Consider the following 19,972-nt stretch of genomic DNA (forward strand, 5'->3'; position numbering starts at 1 on the left):
CCTTCCTTTTGCTCATGGCCCGTGCTTCTGGAGTTCTCCGTAAGGACTCTCCCTGGGCCACGATCCTAAAGCTATTCTGTTGTCTTGCAATAGCTCTGCTGTTTGCCGTTGGCATTTAGATCTACCAAATGCTGGGAATGAGTCTTGTGTATGGTGTGGGGATGGGTCCCAGGGTCTTCCTTTCAGGACGGCTAGCTGTCTGTCCCAGGGCCGCCCCGCTTCTCCAGGGCACCTGTGTCACACAGGGAATTGCTCACACGTGGTGGGGCTGTTACGGTTCTTTGTTTTATCCCGTTGAGTTATATGCTACCCTATGCCAGCAGCAACTTCCGGAATGACTGTGGCTCTGTGGTCAGTCTGACAGAGATTGACGGCGCGCGGTCCTGTCAGCTGCCGGCGATGCTAACAGTGTCTGCCCTTTCTCTCCGCCCTCCCCTCACCGCACTGACTGCGGCTCTTGGTGAACAGGCAGATGTCCCCGGCTTGTTTCTGCTCCCCCAGGGGAAGCTTTTACGATCTGACCATTAATTCTCATATTCCTATAGGACTTTTAAAGATGGGGTTTATTACATTAAGGAAATTTCCTTTCATTCTGAATTCAGATCATTCAAAATCCTGATTGATTGTTAAATTGTTTTACCTCTTTTCACCTTTGTTAATGTGACAGATTATGTTGATTTTCTGTTAAAACTTTTTGCGTTCTTTTTTTTAAAGATTTATTTATTTATTTGAGAGAGAGAAAGAGAGTGTGTGAGAGTGTGGGGGGGAAGGGGCGGCGCAGAAGCAGCGAGGGAGGGTCTTCAAGCGCACTCCCCACTGAGCGCGGAGCCCTAGGCGGGGCTCTGTCTCACCACCCCGAGATCACGACCTGAGCCCAAACCAAGGGTCAGACACTGAACCCATGAGCCACCCAGGCGCCCCAAAGCTTTTTGCAGTCTTCAGATAAACTGACTTGGTTTTTGTGCATAGACAAAGGCAACAGTGTTTTGGGTTGAATATTTTTTTTGTCACTGATTTCTCAGGTCTCACAGTTCACTTATGTCATAATGTCACACCCAAGTTAGTTTCATTTACGGTGAAGTCTGGGCACGACTCAGGGGGTGTGGCTGCTCAGACTGCACGAGGTCCTTCCCCGAACTTGTCGCTTCCCTGGTGCTGCGTAGGTGCATGGGAGGCTGCTTCGGGTGTTGGGGATGGGCTCGGGCTTCTCTGTTGTCCGACCCCGTGGCCGCCCCACCTCGTTCTCTGTCCCCAGAAGCCTTTAGTCTTCCTTCCCCTCCCTTTGTTCATCTCCACCTTCCTCAGAGACACTGTCCTTTGTTGAGAGTTGGCGGCTGGGCTCTGCCCCTGAGACCGCGAGCCGGAGGGGGCGTGTGCTGGGCAGAACCTGCCGGGGCTGGGGGCTGCGTCCTGGAGGGCCGGCGGCTCTGGATGGTATTCTCTTAGGTGAAAACTGGAGACGGACAAAGGACCCACTTACGAGTTATAAAGGTTAAATGAATTCTGCACCACTCATAATAAGGGATGTAGTGAGAGATGTTTAATGCCATGAGAATGCATTCAAAATGAAGTGTTGGCTGAAAAAAGCGAAGTGAAGTTTGCGCCAGAGTCTTGAAAACTTCACGTACGTGCATGTGTGCATGTGTGTGTATATACATAACTGAAAGAATGCTGACTTTTTCTGTTTTCTATGTTGTAAATATCGTGTAATAAATTCCTCTTCTATTTTTGTATTAAAAATAAATCTATAAGTTAATTTTAAGAGAAAACTATGATGTTCATTACAGCATTGTGCAAAATAGTTATCAGTTGGAAAGGTACCTGAATTTCCAATAATAGAGTGATGGTACATTATGGGGTATTGTGAATGCTACGTTAAAATGTTAATTATTAGTTTCTTTAATTTTACATTGCTTAGTATTTTTATTTTATTTTAGGCAAACTTTGGAGTCGGAGTTTAAAACTAGCTTATACTCTACTTAATAAACTGACGAGTAAGAATGAACCACTACTTAAACCCGGAGACAGAGTAAGTAACTAGAATATAAGTTCTTGGAGTGAGCAAAAACAAACTCTAAAAATATGTCTCATTGAAATCAGTTTTCTGTCAGTTGGTTCGACTTACAGCATTAATGCACGGGATTTAAAGTCAGCACAGAATCCTGCTAAATACGGACAAAGTCTGTGATGACGCACAGGATGGTTCTTTCATTTCTTCACGGACTCCTCAACGTCTCTCCTCTGAGTTCATATCAGTTCCTCTTCGTAGAAATAATATTGATAAATAGTAGGTCCTCAAAGCGTAGGCTTTAGGAGAAAATGTTGATCTTACTTGGAAATTCCCTCTTCCTCTCGTCCCTGGGGCCAGGCAGCCCCCGTGACCTCATGCTCAGGTAGATCATGACGGGGGCTAGAGGCTTATTTGTTCCGTGTGCTGCTACATTGCCCGGCATTGTGGCATCACCCACGTGGGGCCATTTACATTAACCACGATTAAATAAAGAATTTAGTTCCTCAGTCACCCAAGCCGTGTTTCAAGGACTCGTGAACCCCATGTGGCTGATTCCTACCCCATCTGTTAGCTCGGAGATAGAACATTCCCGTCATCATAGGAGGTTCTGTTCCTGAGCACGGCCCTGGGTGAACTGACCCAGACGGGAGGAGTGTCCCAGATGGAGGGCAGGGCCCTCAGCAGGGAGACCCCGTAGTGAGACGGCTGCTGCGGTCAGATCACCCCACAGTGAAACTGCGTGTTTCGGGCAGCTGCCCGAGGGTCCACGTTTTAGAAAGAACCACTCACCAAGGACATTTGAAGAACGTGAAAGAAAACAACAAACAAGCAAAGAAAAACAAGGAAAGCGGAAGGTGTGGGAGGGCCGAGGAGGAGACAAGTGTGCGGGAGAGTCACGCGCAGGAGAGGATCTTTTCAATCCCCGGAAAACTAAAACACTGCCCTTAAGTCCAGACGAGACGCTTGTGGGGAGGCTAAGAGATGGACAGGACAGAGGGTGCAGGCCGGAGCCTTGGTCACGAAGGTCCGGCGTCCAGCTGGTAGGAGTTCCGGGGGAGAGGCCGGAGAAGAGAGGATTTTAAACCAAGGCAGCAGCGCCCGTCAGCACCCTGAGCCGGCGAGCGAGAGCGCCCACAGCGCAGCTCCCCGCCTACTGAGCAGGACCCCCGTGCAGAAAGGGGCCCCCCAGCTTCTGGGGGGGAGGGGGCAGAGCGAGCCACAGCACAGGGCGGCCGCGGGGGACGGAGGGCCCAGGCCGGGGTGCACCGCTGGGCATCTGGTGAGACTTAGGCTGGCCTGACTGGTTGGTTACTCAGCAGATACCTTCGGAAGCTCTTGTACAGCCGGCGGAGCATTTTAGAGCAGATTGGCGGCGGATATGTGGAAAGCCAAGCAAGTAGAGGGGGCAGTAGCCGGTACCGGCAGCAGACAGGAGCTCGGCGCTGAAAGTGACAACGGCCCGAGAATGGGGCTTTAGACCCAGCCTGTGAGAGTTCCTGCTTTCTGTTGTGCTTTAAATGACTCTAAGAATCACTGATTTATTTTTCTTGAAGATTCCTGCTAGGACAGAGACTTCCAGATACTCTCCTGGACTCCAGAGTGAGTCCCGTAGTTGGGTTCATTAGGGGAGGTTGACAGGAATCACAGTGACTGAGCTAGATGGGGTGTGGGTGTTCAGTTCATCGTCCTGGAGTAAACGGCGCTGGTAAAAGTGGACGGACACGAGCGCTGGGAACAGATTCTCTAGCGGTGCTTCTACGCCCAACGTCTAGTCTCAAGGCTGTGGGTCACAGTTCTGGTGCAATCACTAATACCAACTTTTAAAGGAGAGCTTTGCCCTTTTCAACAGATTAACTTGTTAGGAACTGGATTTCCGGACCTCCAGGAGAGAGTATAGGGTTAGCCATCAAGTAGTTCTTAGTAGCCGTTGTTTGTGCTCTCAAGGGCCCAGTGTTAACATCTGCCATCCTGACTTGTCACTTACGGTTTTGGGCACACCTATCACAGTATTTGGGGCTCATAAAAATCTTGTTCCATAAATAGCTTTTAATTTTGCCCAGTTTGTAAGAAACGGTCGAGAAAGGCAGCAGTGCCGAGGGCAGGCCGTCCGTCTACAGCCGTAGGAAATCAGATCGATACGAAGAATAGAGCAGTGGAAGCGTCACTGTTAAAGCTCTTGAGAGCACATGGGAAAGGTTGATGTAAGAGGTTTTGAAGAGGTTGAGGTCGCCTTGGGGACTGAGGAGGGCGGCTGAGCTTGGGGTGTTGTTTTCATCAGTACTTACGGTTTATCTTAATGTACGTGTTTTTAAAGTGTGTTTGATAAAAACAAAAGTGTAAGATGAATGAGACAGAGCATGTAACTTAAACAGGGGCAGCACAGGGCCAGGGAGGCGAGCCGGGGGCTCTGCGGGAGGGTCAGCAGTGGGGGGTCTCAGCCGAGGGGTCCGGGGTCCTCCACTTCCCCATCAGCACACTGAGGTCTTGAGTGAAGATCTGTTCGACAAAAATGTTGGTGTTAGGATTTTACCTTCTGGAAGATATTCTGGGTATGATCTGGTTCTGTGCCCACTCTTCCCGCTGCTGTGGGTGTTTCCGCCTGGGCTGACGGGTGTGGGTGGTGTGTCCCAGACGGGCGGCAGGCGTGAAGCCGGGTCTCCTTCCCACACCAGACTCGTGCTGGACTGCCGTGAGGGGCAAACACTCTAAATTATTTGGTGGGTTCTAGAACAGAGACCTCAACCCGAAAACTATTTATGAAAAGTTACATGGTTGAGGAAATTTAAGAACCAAGAATTAACCCCCCAAATTACATTTTCTGAACTAAATTGGAAAAGCTGTAAGATGGTCTAAAATGTCCAAATTCCGTCTAATCAGCAGGGGTTCTAAGCTTTGAGATGACTGCATCGTTCGCGAGTGGATTTCATGGTTTTCCTTCATGCTGGTGCAGGTGGCCCTGGTGTTTCCGAACAGCGACCCCGTGATGTTCATGGTGGCGTTCTATGGGTGTCTCCTGGCAGAGCTGGTTCCCGTTCCCATAGAAGTGCCGTTAACAAGAAAGGTAGTTAACTCGCTGGGGCCCATGGGGCTCTGGTCCTGTGAGGTCCTCTTCGGAAGCTGAGCGTAGACTCACCGCGTCTCAGGCCGCCTTCCTGGCAGCTGGGCGCTGTTCTGAGTGAGGAGAGGGCTGCAGGCAGGCCAGGCCGGGGGGCAGTGGGCTGAGCTCCGCGGGCGAGTGTCTTGCTGTGGGAGGGGCTTCAGAAGCTGTGGATGGAGCTGTTATGTCACCTCTGTGAACTTTCCAGAACAGAGGGTGCACCTTTTCTCCTCGGATGGCTAGAACTAACGATTGGACCGGATTTTGTTAAGTTGCCTCCCAAATCCAGACTCTTATCAATAATAATTTCCATGTCCTGGGAGTGAGAAAATCACAATGTGACATACTGGAGCTCCTTCTCAGGGACAGTTGTGAATATGCAAGATGAGAATTTGCTTGCTTTTCTGTCTGCACAAGCAGTTCTTGTTACTGACCCATGATTAATGCGGGGACTCGCTAATATTGTAGGGAGCTGTTATGTTTCAAGTATAGATGCCGGTAATCTGATTACTAAAAAAGATAATTATTTTAGGAGTAGACAAGGTGTGTGTATTAGAAAGTAGAGTTTTCTACCCTATCAGTGTTCAGGTAGTTAAAGTGAGTATTTCCAGCAGCAAATACCTGAGAATCCCAAAAGTGAAGTTTGAAATAAAACCAGTGCCTCCCAGAGGATAATATATGATGAATAGATGTTTGAATACAGAGATTATTCAGAAAAAGCCAGAGATTTGTCAAACTTGAAGGAAGAAAGTGATAAGACGTTACTGAGGGACGTGTATAAAAGAAGTGTCGACTGGAAGGGAATGTGCATTTTTTGTGGGAAACAAGTCACTGTGTTAAAGGCTGCTCCCCCCATTTATCTGTAAATTTTAAACGTGACTCAAGTGGAAATTTCCATGCTGTAATTTTTGTAGTTGATTAAAATGCCACTAAATGTCATTTGCAAGAGAACACTGAGGCATTAGCCCATTATCCAGAACTTTCTATTTTATTTTCACGAAAATACAGTCTCTGCCCGTATAGGGTTCCGTTGTAGCAGCTGGTGAGGGTGAGTCAAGGTGGAGGGCCCGGCTCTCGCGTGAGGGCCTGAGCGGGGCCCGGCCCCGGGGCCGCCCGTGAGCACCTCGCCGTGCTTCTACAGGACGCTGGCAGCCAGCAGGTGGGCTTCCTGCTGGGCAGCTGCGGCGTCACCCTGGCCCTGACCACGGACGCCTGTCAGAAAGGCCTGCCCAAGGCCCAGACCGGAGAGGTGGCTACGTTCAGAGGTAGGCGCCTGGGGGCCCTGAGGGGAGCGGTCTCCAGCGGGAGCGAGGTCCTCCTGGGTGGGTGTGCGTCTTGCTGCCCAGCCCCGCGGTTCAGAGTCTAGGCCTGTGCGGTCGCTGGCCAGAGGCACCGACTGAACCGAAGCTCGATCAGGACAAGGGGAGCGGGACGGAGACGCGTGTTCCCCAGGTGGCAGGAGCCGGTGTCTGTGAGGTGGGTGGCCGGGCCCTGAGGCCGCTGACCACTCTGCTGGGCCGGGGGACCTGTCTGCCCCCTCGCAGGATGGCCCCCGCTCTCCTGGCTGGTGATCGACGGGAAGCACCTGACCAAGCCCCCCAAAGACTGGCAGCCGCAGGCGCAGGACGCCCGGGCTGGGACCGCCTACATCGAGGTAACGGCCTCGTCTGACCCAGAGCACGGGGAAGCGGCCCCCACGGGCTCAGCTCTTGCTTCTGGTCGGAGTGCACGCCGGAACTTAGCCTTCTGTTTGACCTTCACCCCGGAGACAGCCAGGGTCGTAGGGGAGCTCATGCAGGTGTGGTCTTACCCCTACTTGATTGTCTCTCGCCGCCTGCCCCAGGGGCGTCGGCAGTCATGGGGAGCCTGCGCACACTGTTGTGCCCGGGGCTTACCGCAGGGGTGCCCCAGCTTCCTCTGCGGGTGTCACCCCAAGAGTCACGGCATAACGTGTGCTTCCGTGGTTAGTGAAGGACGGACCGCGTCTTTGTAACTTCCGTCAGCCTCCAGAACCATCCGTAATGGATTTTTTTTTTTCTTGAAATCTTTCAGTACAAAACCAGCAAAGAAGGCAGCACGGTGGGGGTCACGGTGACCCACGCGTGCCTGCTGGCCCACTGCCAGGCTCTGACGCAGGCTTGTGGCTACTCAGAAGGTAAGGGCGTGCAGGCCCCTGGGGACTGGCCGAGCGCCGGTGCGGACTTCTCGCCCAGCTGGGGCCCAGGCTGGCGTGCTTAGGGCCGTCTGCTTGTGCTGGGTGCAAGGGGCCGGTTCTCCCAGGCAGCCCCTCTTGGGTTCCTTCCAGGATGTTCGTGTATGTTGATGGTGGGTGAGAGTCATCTACCACTGTGCCTGGTGGGCTGGTTCTGTCCAGGACGTAGCTCCGGGGAGGTGTGTTCTGCACAAAAAAATGGAAAACCATCTTAACAGACCCGCTTTTGTATGGCTGTTTTCTGTGACTGTGGTTTCGATGTGAACTGTCGTGCTTGCAGACACACAAACGGAATCTTGAAAGTTAGAGGTTTTCTGTTGGTGGCACGTAGGTAGCACCATCCCCCACTGACTGTTAAATATTGGATATTTAACTTCGAGAACTGTTATTTTTAAAGAACTATAAAAACATATATGGTAGTTTCCCTACTGTAACAATGCTGGGGTTGAATAAAACTACAAAGTAAATCGAATGGTTTGTTTAAATAAGTAAAATACGGTGTTTAAAAGTAAGAGGAGAATAAAAATGCAAGTCAGGAGTCACTGAAGCCTTCAGTGGAGATTTGGAGAATGATTTTAGGTATATTCATGGCCTGAATAATTTTTTGAAAACTGGATCTGTTAGTCACATGATTTTCCTTTTCTGGACCTGGATGTATCGGGGATCATTGGGGCGCTTTAGCTAACGGAGGGAGCGTAGGGACGAACTCTTCCTCGGGAAGCAGGCGCCTTTCCTGGTGGCCCTGTGTTCACCGTTGGTGTCCTTGCTGTGGGTGCCCCTTGGGGTTGCCAAGCATCGGCCAGGGGGCCCGGAACCAGGCCCCCCAAGCGCCGGGCTATGTGGGCAGTCCCCGTCACCACCTGCTCCCGCATCCGTCCTTCCTGGAGGAGACCACAGAGAAGGATCAGCTCTCTGAGGGGAAGCAGCACGAGCAGCCTGTGACATTTCCCAGAGACACGGGGTGGTGGCCTTAGTGTCCTCACCCCTGACCTCACTGTGCTGGGGGAACCTCGAGGGGCTGCTCGAGCACGTGCTGCTCCTTGTAGTTTCAGACTAGTGATCAGCGTAGCTCTGTGGGGTTTTTCCCAAGATGTTTAAGGATTCTTACTTATTTGAGCGGGGGAGGGAGAGAGCGAGCGTGAGCAGGGGGAGGAGCAGAGGGAGAGGGAGAAAGCAGACTCCCCGCTGAGCAGGGAGCGATGCAGGACTTGACCCCGGGGCCTGGAGATTGTGAGCCGCTTAACAGACTGAGCCATCCAGGTGCCCCAGCAGAGCTGTTTTAATCCAAAATTGTATCACCTGCTTCTGAGTTTTTCTGGTCATTTGTTTTTTTTTAAGATTTTATTTATTTATTTGAGAGAGAGAGAGAGTGTGAGAGGAGAGGTCAGAGGGAGAAGCAGACTCCCCGCTGAGCGGGGAGCCCGATGCGGGACTCGATCCCGGGACTCCAGGATCATGACCTGAGCCGAAGGCAGTCGCTCAACCAACTGAGCCACCCAGGCGCCCCTTGGTCATTTGAATCAATAACCAAGACGATTGATTGACTGGCGCCTGGTATCTTCAGAGGCTGTGCATTTCCTAGAGTTCTTGTGCCAATCATGTCTTCCTCTCACAGTTTCTTTAACAATGCGCGTGACTTGTGAAGACGGTCACAAGTGGTTTCACCATTTTGTCCCCTCGCAGCCGAGACACTAACGAATGTGCTGGATTTCAAGCGGGATGCTGGGCTGTGGCACGGAGTGTTAACAGTGAGTGTCCTTTGCCCTGTGGTCTAGTGGTTGGACTCGAGGGACTCTGAGGTCTCGTACCGAGAGATGCCACCAAACCCCACTTTTAGGTGGTGCAGTTAGCCCTTATCTGAAGGGTCAGCAAGAGCAGGCCGCACTGCTCTCTATGCCCCCGGGCGCGGTGCAGCCTCTGCTGCCCCATAGTGAGGCCCGCCCCCGAGCGCCTGTCTCTCCTGCAGAGCGTGCTGAACAGGATGCACGTCGTCAGCGTCCCGTACGCGCTCATGAAGGTGAACCCTCTGTCCTGGATCCAGAAAGTGTGTTCGTATAAAGGTAACGGGAGAGACGCCGTCCCTGACCCCTCCTTCGTGCAGCAAGTCCTTCTGTTGTCTCCCTTGGTGATGGAAAAAGCAGTGAAGCCGGCTCGCCGACCGGCGGGGACGGGCTGTGACGCCCCCCCTGCCCGCGTGCGCCATGCCACCCCCTCAGTGATGGACTCTGCGTGGCCTGGGCGCATGGCCCCTGACGGCCCTCTTCTGCAGACGCCATCGGCCACTCTTTTTGTTCTCTTAAAATCTCTCCAGTCACACCAGTACTCCTGGTTCTTAGTCGTGGAGATGGTTTTCACCGGTGGCAGAGCTCTTGATTCTAAGGAAGCAGTGTAGACAGAGGGCCACTGGCCTGCTCCCACCTGGGTCACCACAGGGCTTCCTTGTCCCTTGGGCTCTGCTCCAGTGGGGCTGGGGGACCCCTTGGTGAGCCCCGAGGCTGGGCCGTGGGTCTGTCTTCACGCACGCTTGTCCCGGGGACCTGTGTTGATTCGGGTGGGTCTGTGAGGGGCCAGGGTGCCGCTTTCCTGTGACTCAGGGCACTTCCACGCTCCCCTCCGCAGCCCGCGCCGCACTGGTGAAGTCCCGCGACATGCACTGGTCTCTCCTGGCTCAGCGAGGCCAGAGGGACGTCAGCCTCAGCTCCCTGCGCATGCTGATCGTGGCCGACGGCGCCAACCCGTGTGAGTAAGCCCGGCTGAGCGTGGCCTTGGCCGTGGCCGTGGCCTCCCCAGCAGGCCTGGCGTGGGAGGGAAGGGGGTCAAGTATGGCACGCTGAGGAACAGCGCTGCGGAGTTGCAGCCGTAACAGGCCTGCTGTGGGCCGTGGGCCGTGAGCCGTGCTGCACGCCCTCCCGGGGGGACCCGCTGGTGTATCTCGTGCTTGTTTATGAAGGCACTGCATTTAAAAGCAATTTTAACACCATGGACAGAAGATACATTAAGAAATTACTGGAATTTAGACATGGACCAGGCACCTGTTCCGGCCCTGACCTCCTGCTGGGATTTCCCCCGTCGCGCCCCTGAGCACTCTGGGCTCTGCAGGGGCTGAGCGAGGCTGCTCATTGGTGCTGTCCACGGCCTTCCACGCGTGGTTCCTTGGGGAGGCCTGGTGGACCTTTGGGGGGGTTTCTGTGCAGCACAAAGCCCTCGACTGGGTAGGTGGGTTTTCTCGTTGGGTTCACAGCAGTCTTGCAGGGTTTGCACTAAAGCTCCTCGGCCCAGAGGCTGGCCTTTCCACTAGTTCCCTGTGAGGAGGGCCCCGACATCCCTGTGCCCCTGGGTCCCCACTGCTCAGGAGGGCACCCTGCCATCTCGCTCCTCTACCCGTCCCCAGCAGGGCCCCTCCATCCTGCCTCGGAGACGCCCAGGGCTGGGTGCTCTGCATCCCCACACCCGCCTGAACCCAGCCGCGTGCTCGGGCCTTGCACCACACCCCCGCGTGTCCCCCGCCCTGCCGCACCCCCAGCAGCTCCTTTCCTGGTGGCCAGGCTTTCCCACCGCGGAGCCCTCCCCGGACCCTGTCCCCACAGACCTTAGATCCTGCCCCTCCACGCGCCGTCTGGTTCCCTGTGGTACTGAACCAGCGGCTGGTCTTGTGTGCTCTCTGCCGTCTGCCAGTGCCCAGCGAGAGCCGCACACAGCACCCTCCTTTCCTTCGAGCCTCGCTGTGGCAGGTGCCTGAGGGGTGGGGTTCAGCCCTGGGGTCCCGAGGGGTGCAGCCCCGAGCCGGTGGCAGCCCTCCTGCTGGGGAGCTGTGCTTCCATATCCGCAACGCCTCAGACCGGCCGGGGCGAGTAGGGGAGAATTGGGGGCAGCCTGGGGACCATGCGTGGGCTGCCCTGTGGGGGTTACTTGGCCAATCCGCGCCCCGAGGCCCTCCGGCAGCAGGCGCTCTCGTGTACCTGGGCCTCGCCGTGAGGAGGCTCGCCCCAGAATCGCTCCTTGGTCACCTCCCACTCAGCAGAGCTGTGAGAAGCCACGGCGAGGCCGGGGCAGGCTGTGAGTCTGCACTCAGACACCGTGCGGGGGCGAAACAGAGGTCTGCCCTGCACTCAGACACTGCGCGGGGTGTCTGCCCTGGAAGTGTCCCGCTCTACCTGCTGGTGGTTTCCAGACGCCCCGTGTTTCCCTTGGGAGCCGCTCCCCGCCCCCGCCCCCCGCCCCCTTGAGACTCCTGATGTCACGACGCGCTGGAGCTCATGGGCGGTTGGCCCCTCCCTGCCAGCCGTCCAGTTACCCCACGGCTCCCTCTGTCTCTCGCAGGGTCCATATCCTCCTGTGACGCGTTCCTCAATGTCTTCCAGTCCAGAGGGCTGCGGCCCGAGGTCATCTGTCCTTGCGCCGGCTCCCCGGAGGCGCTGACGGTGGCCATCCGCAGGTAAGCGGCCACCTCTGCATCCGCCCACGCAGCTGCTGTCCCGCGCTGCCGAGCGTGGCTGCCTTTCTCGGAGCAGCGGACCGCATGGAGCAATGTGCCAGTGTCCCAGGCGCGTGCGTGTGGTGGGGGGCAGCCCCGGGCACCAGGCCCCTCGCCCTGTGCTGGCCGCGTGTCTCCCGCCAGCCTGGATCCGTGCCGCGACGTGGGGGGTGGCGGCTGCCCGGGCTGTGGTCTCTGGGCTGATTTCCCTCCGAGGGCTTCATGGGCGTGACAGCCCAGAGCTGTTCCCTGCCCGAGGGGGCCCGGCAGCAGGTGGGGGCTGTGCTCCCCCATCTCAGCCTGGACGGTGGGATTGGGAGACCTCAGAGCTGGCAGGCTCTGGTCCTTCCTGCTCCTAGCAGACCACCTGTCCCTTCCTGGGTCGCCTCTCGCCTGCCCTAGGGCTCCTGTCCACAGCGGCCTCTGGGGGCTGTCCTGGGAGGAAGGTGCTGTGCTCACAGTTGAGTGTGTCTGTGCGGTGGTTTTCTGCCCTCTGGCCAGTTGTTAGATAAACCAGTGGTGATTGTGGTCTTGTGTTATATTAGTGTATCATCAATAGTCTGCGCTTTCATATGTACAAGTATTAAATAATCCGAAAATTTTAATAACTTATCAGAGAAAGGACTTCTTTATGCTTCACAGACTGTAAGGTGTTCCTCATTCCTCTGCTCTGTGGTGCTTTCTGGCCATGGGACACGTCACTCCTACGCTTGGCGGCATCAGCCGCTGCACTTCTGCTTCCTGCGTCAGGGCTTTGGGAAGGGCTGCGCTGGGCAGTCTGGCTTCCAGCCTCTGGTCTCTGGACTGGGCGTGTTGGGGGCTGCTCCGGGCTTCCTTGGTACCTGTCCTGCTGCTGCCCAGGGCTCCCGACAAGTGTCTCAGCAAAGCCAGGTGGAAGCTCAGTCAGCCTTAGGACCTCTCTGGGGAAGTCACAGAGCGTCCCTTAGACTGTGGCCACACCCGAGGCCCCTGGGTGGGAGGACCGTGCAGGCCCCCGTGCAGAGCGGCGTGCAGGGCGGAGATGCTGTGGCACCCTCGGGCAGCCGGTCCCGCAGCCAGCCGTGTGTGGTCCTGCAGGCAAGCTGGGCACGAATCCTGCCCCCTGCACTGTCCCCTCGTCAGCGTGTCTGCTTTTGTTTTCCAGGCCGCCAGAGCTGGGCGGACCTCCCCCGAGAAGAGCCGTCCTGTCGATGAACGGTCTCAGCTTCGGTGTGATCAGAGTTGATGCTGAAGAAAAGTTGTCCGTTCTTACCGTTCAGGACGTCGGTCAGGCGCTGCCAGGAGGTAAGGGACAAGCTGGCGGTGTCGGATCCCACCGCTGCTTGACGTTCCCGGAGGCCTGAGTGTGCAGACCGTGGGAGTGCTCTCGGGGTGCCACGAACAAAAGTCTTCCTAGCAGGGTTTTCCTATGTGAACTGGGGTTTCAGTTTATAGTAATGTGTTTTCCGGTTTTTGCCTGCCTTTGTACTGGAGTTCAGGTTGAGCAACAGCACGAGGGGTGTGGCCCCCGAGCTGGGTGTGCTGCTCTCTGGTGTCTGGGGACCCGAGCGTTACTGCCTGTCGAGGGCAGGCATCGTGGAGGTGCCGGGCAGCTCACGACACCCAGTGTCTTCAGACAGCCCGACGCCCGGCTCCCGCCCGCGGCGGGCAACCGGGACATGTCGGTCAGGAGCGGCGCTCCACAGGGTGCAGCAGTTCCTGTGCGCAGCCTCCTGCTCGCAGAGCCCCCGGGCCTGACCGCTGGCCCCGCAGAGAGGCCGATGGAGCGCTGCTGTGGTTCCCCAGCGGAGCGCCGCACAGGGAGCCCGCAGCCTGGCGCAGGAGGCCCCGGGACAGCCGGGAGTGGGGGGACGCTCTCTGCTGCCGCCCTCCGGCGCCCTCACTGTGGGGCCTCACAGCTGCTCGGCTTCCTCCTCGCCACACGGGCCCTCCCAAGATCCGTGGGCAGCTGTCCTGACCCGCCCGGTGTGCGCGTGTGTGCACAGTGGTCCCGAGTGCGAGCGTGCGTGTGTGTGTGAGTGTATGTGTGCGTGTGTGTGTGCGTGCACAGCGCTCCCCCAGAGTGTGCGAGCGTGTGCGTGGGTGTGTGTCTGTGCTCACCTGCTCCCCCGGTCGGCACCTGTTAGTTTGACCCTTGCAGAGCTGACTGACTTGTTGAGGCTGACGGTCTCTTGGGTTTCGCAGAGACCCAGCCTTTCACCGCGTTCGCCCCGCTGTGAATTAGATCAGGGTCTTGCGGTGAATGCGCACTGTGGGAGTGTCTGTGCCCACCAGCCTCCTCCTCCAGCAGGGCCTCTGTGGCCTATGGTCTGATCTGTGGGCGGAAGGAAATGGGAATGAGCTTCCCTTTGGCCTTTCTCTCTTGCTGATTACCATCCTTGGGGGAAGGGGCCGTGCCCGGGGACCAGAGGCTGCTTAATTCGTTTCCTTTAATGGACCCCTGCGTGTTGGGTTGGAGGCCGGTTTGGGTGCCTGCTCTGTGGCGTGGGTGGCCCGGAACTGCACTGACTTGACAGGCGGGGTCTCCTATGCCCAGGGTGGGCAGCAGGCGGGGTTGTCGGTGGGGAGCTGCTTAATGACAGCTGACCAGGGGGTGCCTGGGCTATGGGATGGGCCCCACCAAGGCTACAGGCTGCATGGGGCTACGGCACGGGACGGGTCAGCCAGCATCGCCCGTGGGTTCGGGGTGGTGACACAAGGAGGAGGCACGGAATCTTCCCTGAGAGAGCGGGTGCCCCATCAGCCCGGGCTTCGTACGTGCAGGAGGCATCGCGAGTCGGTTACATACCGTGTAGGAAGCCGAAGGCCGCACAGTGGCTCGAGCGTGTTGTCAGAGCGCCCTGTGCATGGGATCTTTGTTTCCGTAACCGCACGCGGAGCGCGAGTAGATCTCTGTGAATGAGCGCGTTCCCGTGGAGCTCTCGTCGATGACTCCGAGGGTTTCTCTCTGTTCAGCTGACGTGTGTGTTGTGAAGGTGGAAGGTGCCCCTCACCTCTGCAAGACCGACGAGATCGGGGAGATATGCGTCAGCTCCAGCGCCACCGGCACCGCCTACTACGGACTGCTGGGCATCACTAAGAGCGTCTTTGAGGTTTGTACGTCTCCTGCCCTTTCTGTGCAGGTGAATTCCAGAGCGTCCACGGAGGGCAGCGGGCAGGGCGCAGCGGGTCTCCAGCCTGATGGGGCTGAGGCCGGCCCGGGAAGCCCACGCTCCATGTGCGCCAAGAGTCTGGCGAGTGCCTGCTCCTCAGAGCCGGGTGCTGGGCCCAGGGAGACAAGGGGTCGCAGAGAAGGGGTCGCAGAGAAGAGGTCGCAGGAGGAACCCAGACCATGCTGGGTGCGGGAGTCTGAGGAGCGTGTCATCTACTGACCGAGCCTCTGGCCTTGGGGTGGCCTGTCCCCCACCAGGGATCCGTGGGCGGCAGCCTCATCTGGGGAAGCCGCACCCTGGCCACCTGGCCGGTTGGTCCATTGTCCGTCTAGCACAGCCTAACGTCCCACCCTTTGCTCTGGCAGACCATCCCGGTCACGGCAGGAGGCACGCCCGTGTCTGACAGGCCTTTCACCAGGACGGGGCTGCTGGGCTTCATCGGGCCGGTGAGTGTGTCCTGCTGCCACGACCTGGGCCTCCGGACACGCCCACAGCTCCATGGAGGGGTGCACTGGTATCTAGCGCCGATCTAGGGGCCAGGGAAGCTCCCCATATCCCACAGTCCATAGGACAGCACCCCCCTGCCACGTCCCCTTGTCTCCAGCCCCGCCCACCGGCGTGCAGGACCCCGTCTGCGTGTTCCTCGCTTTCTGTGTGCTGTCCGCTGCCTGCTGCAGCTATCAGCTACCTGACCCCCAGGGCCTGCCTGCGTGTCCCGAGGCCTGACCTATGTCCTTACTTCCAGGATAACCTGGTCTTTGTTGTGGGCAAGCTGGATGGGCTGATGGTGGTTGGAATTCGCAGACACAATGCAGATGACATCGTGGCCACTGCGCTGGCCGTGGAGCCCATGAAGTTTGTCTACAGAGGCAGGTGATGTGCTGCGGGCCTCTAGAACCCTCCTCCTCAGCTTGAAGTCTGAGAGTCTGTCTGCAGTAGCAGCAAGGTCCAGTGACTCGAGTACACAAAACCTAGGAATTCCTGTTCATCAGAAAACCTGCCCAGGAAAAAGGACGATATTTGCAGCCAGAGCCTGTTAGTGTCCTCTCTGCCCACAGGGCTCCTGTGGGTCTTTAAGAGGATGGGGCCCAAGGAGCACCTGCTTTAGCACCCTAGAGCCTCACACACTCAGACTGGAGCAGCCGAGGGCCAGTTTCTCTGAATCACAAATGTCAGTTCTCTTCTCTGCTGAGGGTTAGCGAGACCGGGGAGGGCCCCGCCTCGCCCCTGGGTGGGGCTGCTCTTGACGGTCCCAAGGGTGTTGGGCAAACCCTTTCTGAGCCCAGGCAGCCGGGGCCCGTGAGGGAAGCCGTGTCTGGCTCTGTTCAGCCCCGAGCTCTTTGTCCCAGCTGGTCCACTCAGCTGGCTGCATTTTTAAATTATTTTCTTCTCAAAGGGGTGCTTTTATTACTCAAACCAGGGTACCTGGCCAGGCCCTGCCTTTGAATATTCCTTAGAGAAACCATTCAGGAGTCCTGCCAAGTGGGTGCTGCTGGCCCTCTTGTTGGGCGGGATGACAGGAGTGTGGGGTGCCCACCAAGGAGAAACCAACAGGTCAGGCCTGTCTGGGTGCCCGAGTGGGGGCCACCAGGACCTTATGACCTGCCCTCACAGCAGAAGTGGGACGCTGTTGGTGTGGGCGCCCGGGTGGCCAGTGCCTGTTTCTGGGGTAGGGAGCCCCCAGGACCTGACGGAACCTGGAGCTGCGGCTGGTCCTGAGCCGCAGCTGACGAGGTGACGTCATCGTGAGCGGTGGGGAGGGCACGGGTGACTGCGTCTGCCGGTGAGCAGGGTGCCTGCTTGTCCCCACCACCACAACCACCTTGACCTGGAGCCACGGCGGCGCCTGGGGAGGGGGGTCACTCAGTTCAGCGTCTGATTCTTTTTTTTTTTTAAGATTTTATTTATTTATTTGTCAGAGAGAGAGAGAGCGAGAGCGAGCACAGGCAGACAGAGAGGCAGGCAGAGGCAGAGGGAGAAGCAGGCTCCCTGCGGAGCAAGGAGCCCGATGCGGGACTCGACCCCAGGACGCTGGGATCATGACCTGAGCTGAAGGCAGCTGCTTAACCCACTGAGCCACCCAGGCGTCCCTCAGCGTCTGATTATTGATTTCAGAGTGCAGCTCCAGTGCTGATCTCAGGGTCGTGAGATTGAGCCCTGCCTCGGGCTCTGCCCTGGGCACAGAGTCTACTTAAGACGCTCTCTCTCCCTCTGCCCTCTGCCTGTCCCCTGCTTGAGCTCCCTCACTTGCTCTTAAAAACAAAACAAAACAAAACAAAAAAACAAAACCAAGAGAGAAACGGAGCCACAGCCGATAGAGAGTAGAACGTCTCGGGAATAGTATAACGCACACGACACGAGTTCTTTGTTCTTAAACACCAGCACAGCAGATGGAATAAGTAGCAGGAAGGAAGTGATAAGCCGGAGAGTGAGGTTAAGGAAGTCCTCCAGGGTTGGGAGAGGAGGTTGCGCAGACCGGAGAAGGTGGCATGGTAGCAGACGCGGGGGGAGGGCACACATGGCGGTGGGGGGGCATCGGAGCGGCCGGAGACCAGGTTTGTGGGACTCGAGAAGGGTCCAGCACTAGGGTCAAGCAGAAGGCATGAAAGTCCCCAGCGCTGGGACTAGCCCAAGAAGGCAGCAGTGCAGTGATGTTTTTAAGTTATTAAATGGAATTTTTAACTTAGATTTTACATTTTTCCAAATTGTTACTTAATTGTGCAGTTGTAATAAAAATATTCTTGGGAATGTAAGTTTCAGAAGTTGTGTTAGCAAAAGACACTTCTTGTGAGAACAGCTTCGCTGGGGATACTGAGATGCATTCAAGATGTCTGAAAGCAGGAGAAATTTAGTGCTGGGCGAAGTGTGCGTGTGCCCGTGTGCACACCCGCCCACAGGAGAACAAGAGAACACGAGTGTGTCGCGATGGCCCAGAACTGGAGCAGCAGGTGTGCTGGTGCGTGGGGCCTGGGGGGAGGCCAGCTTCGGGTCCGACAGGGAAGGAGAGAGAACCGCCTCCCAGTGTAAGAGGCAGAGGCAGCAAGTGCAGAGAAAGAGAGACACCGACATGTTCCGAGGGACCGACGGAGTCAGGCCAATTGATCATCCCGACCGATAGTCCTTCTAGACGGAGATGTGTGCGGACAAACGTATTCCGTGCATCAACATTATAATTAAGGAAAGTTTTCTTTTAAGATCCGTGTCTGGTGGTTTTGCTTTGCACCAAAGTCATTTTGTCTTAGCGAATCGGAGCTACTTCAGCCGCCCTACAGGAGACCAGGTCGCGTCTCCAGTTCTCAGCCGGCGGCCACGGTTAGAGTCTCTTCAGCCTTAGCCTGTCTGCACCCTCCGTTTTGAGGGAGAGGCACGGTCTGCGTCCCGTTTGCTGTCCTTTGCGGGTGGTCATGTTGTCCTCGTCGCCCCCAGGATCGCTGTGTTCTCCGTGACGGTGCTGCACGACGACCGTATTGTCCTGGTGGCCGAGCAGCGGCCCGACGCCTCCGAGGAGGACAGTTTCCAGTGGATGAGCCGTGTGCTGCAGGTGGGCCCGGCGGCCGGCTGCGGCCTGGGGGCGCGTGGTTCCCGGGAGCCCGAGGGCGCAGGGTCTGCATTCCCTTCCTGCAGAGCCTGGCCTGTCTAACCCCGTCTCTGGCTCCGGGCCGAGCAGGCCGGGTGTCCGCTCGCCTGACATGGGATCTCGGCTCGACCTCCTGAGAGTCGCAGGCTTCCTGCCCCTGTGCTGCCTCCCCCCTACCCCGTGCTGCCTCCCCCTGGTGCTGCCTGTACCCGGCACAGCCTCACCCTGCCGGCACCGCTTGCACCCCGCAGGCGCCAAAGAAATCCGGGCTTGGTGAGAGTGACAGACAGCACTGGGAAGCTGTAATTCCGTACAGGGAATACATAGAACAGCAGCCCCATACCTGCCCCGCCAGTTGGGGTGAGATCATTTGAGACTGTTACGTAGGCTCAGACCAGGCCATGGCCCCGGGGACCCGGGAGCACCGAGCTTACATGCCACCACACGGTGGTGGTTTTCTGTGTCCTGTTATGAAAATGTCAAAGCGTCACGCAGAAAGTCCCTAATACCCACCTTTAGGTCCTGCAGTGGCCACCACGTCATCACCCTTGCCCATCACGCCCCTGTCCCTGTGCACTCCTCAGGGCGTGCTGTGTCACCCTCACTTCCTTAAACCCCGCACGGGAGTCCTGCATACTACTCTGGGGGAAAGGAGTAAAGTTTACGTTTGGTGAAGTGCGCACACCTTACGGGGACCGTCCAGTGGGGGTTTTCGGTTGACTTGACGGGATGCGATTTCCATGTCCAATGAGCCCATCTGTGGGTGCGGGCAGGGAGCCGAACGCCCCAGGTAGCCAGCGCAGCGCGGTAGCAAGGACATGGAGTGTTTCCGCCGCGCCAGCAGGTTCTCCCGGGGCCCCACCTCCGCCGCGCTGCCCAGCCCGAGGGCCCCCGGTCGGCTGCGTGTCCACATGCCTGGCGGCACGGCGCGTCTCCCTTTCTGCCATAGACGGTCTCGGGAAAGGGACTCGCATGGTGTTTGCCTCCTGGCTCGCTCCCTTCCCTCCATGAGGCTTTGGGACGGCTCATGTCGTGTGGGGGCTGGGCCTTCCTCTCCAAGCCTGGTGGTGGTTCTTCGCTTACCTGTTCACACCCTGACGGGCGTGTGGGTCTCCTGTTTCTGCCTGATGAACAAAGCTGCCGTGGGCAGTGGTGTACAGACCTCGGGGTGTTTCCTCTGGTGTCCTCCATCAGGCCAGTTGGTGGGGGGGCCCTGAAGCTGGCAGAGATGGGCGTGGAGCTGCCCACGCGTCGGGAGACCCGGCGACCGAGCCTCAGAAAGTGCTCCCCACTAGTGTCTCCCAACGCGGACTTTCAATAGAATTTGTGGTGGGTTGTTACGGAATAGTTCTAATACAGCAAACAGAAACAAGAGTGTGACTGATGTGGGGGACAGGGGCAGAAGGGAATGGAGATCAAGTTAAACGTCCTCGTGACCTGCGGCCTGTG

General features: G+C 57.1%; 1 protein-coding gene across 10 annotated transcripts in view; it reads left to right on the forward strand.

Annotated features, from left to right (window-relative positions):
- The window catches only part of DIP2A (disco interacting protein 2 homolog A), an 88,344-nt gene that overhangs the window by 44,618 nt on the left and 23,754 nt on the right, over nt 1–19,972 (forward strand). For 9 of the 10 annotated variants that reach the window (XM_059164996.1, XM_059164998.1, XM_059164997.1 and 6 more), the window contains 14 exons: nt 1,938–2,029; nt 4,962–5,072; nt 6,250–6,373; nt 6,653–6,762; nt 7,161–7,263; nt 9,004–9,068; nt 9,287–9,380; nt 9,940–10,059; nt 11,641–11,755; nt 12,939–13,078; nt 14,750–14,886; nt 15,312–15,392; nt 15,692–15,819; nt 18,373–18,487. In XM_059164996.1, coding sequence (XP_059020979.1) covers nt 1,938–2,029; nt 4,962–5,072; nt 6,250–6,373; nt 6,653–6,762; nt 7,161–7,263; nt 9,004–9,068; nt 9,287–9,380; nt 9,940–10,059; nt 11,641–11,755; nt 12,939–13,078; nt 14,750–14,886; nt 15,312–15,392; nt 15,692–15,819; nt 18,373–18,487 — 1,535 coding nt within the window. The remainder of the gene's footprint in view (nt 1–1,937; nt 2,030–4,961; nt 5,073–6,249; nt 6,374–6,652; nt 6,763–7,160; nt 7,264–9,003; nt 9,069–9,286; nt 9,381–9,939; nt 10,060–11,640; nt 11,756–12,938; nt 13,079–14,749; nt 14,887–15,311; nt 15,393–15,691; nt 15,820–18,372; nt 18,488–19,972) is intronic. The other variant, XR_009351284.1, reaches the window with a different exon arrangement.

This window comes from Mustela lutreola, chromosome 2 (assembly GCF_030435805.1).
Source record: "Mustela lutreola isolate mMusLut2 chromosome 2, mMusLut2.pri, whole genome shotgun sequence".
NCBI lineage: Eukaryota > Metazoa > Chordata > Mammalia > Carnivora > Mustelidae > Mustela > Mustela lutreola.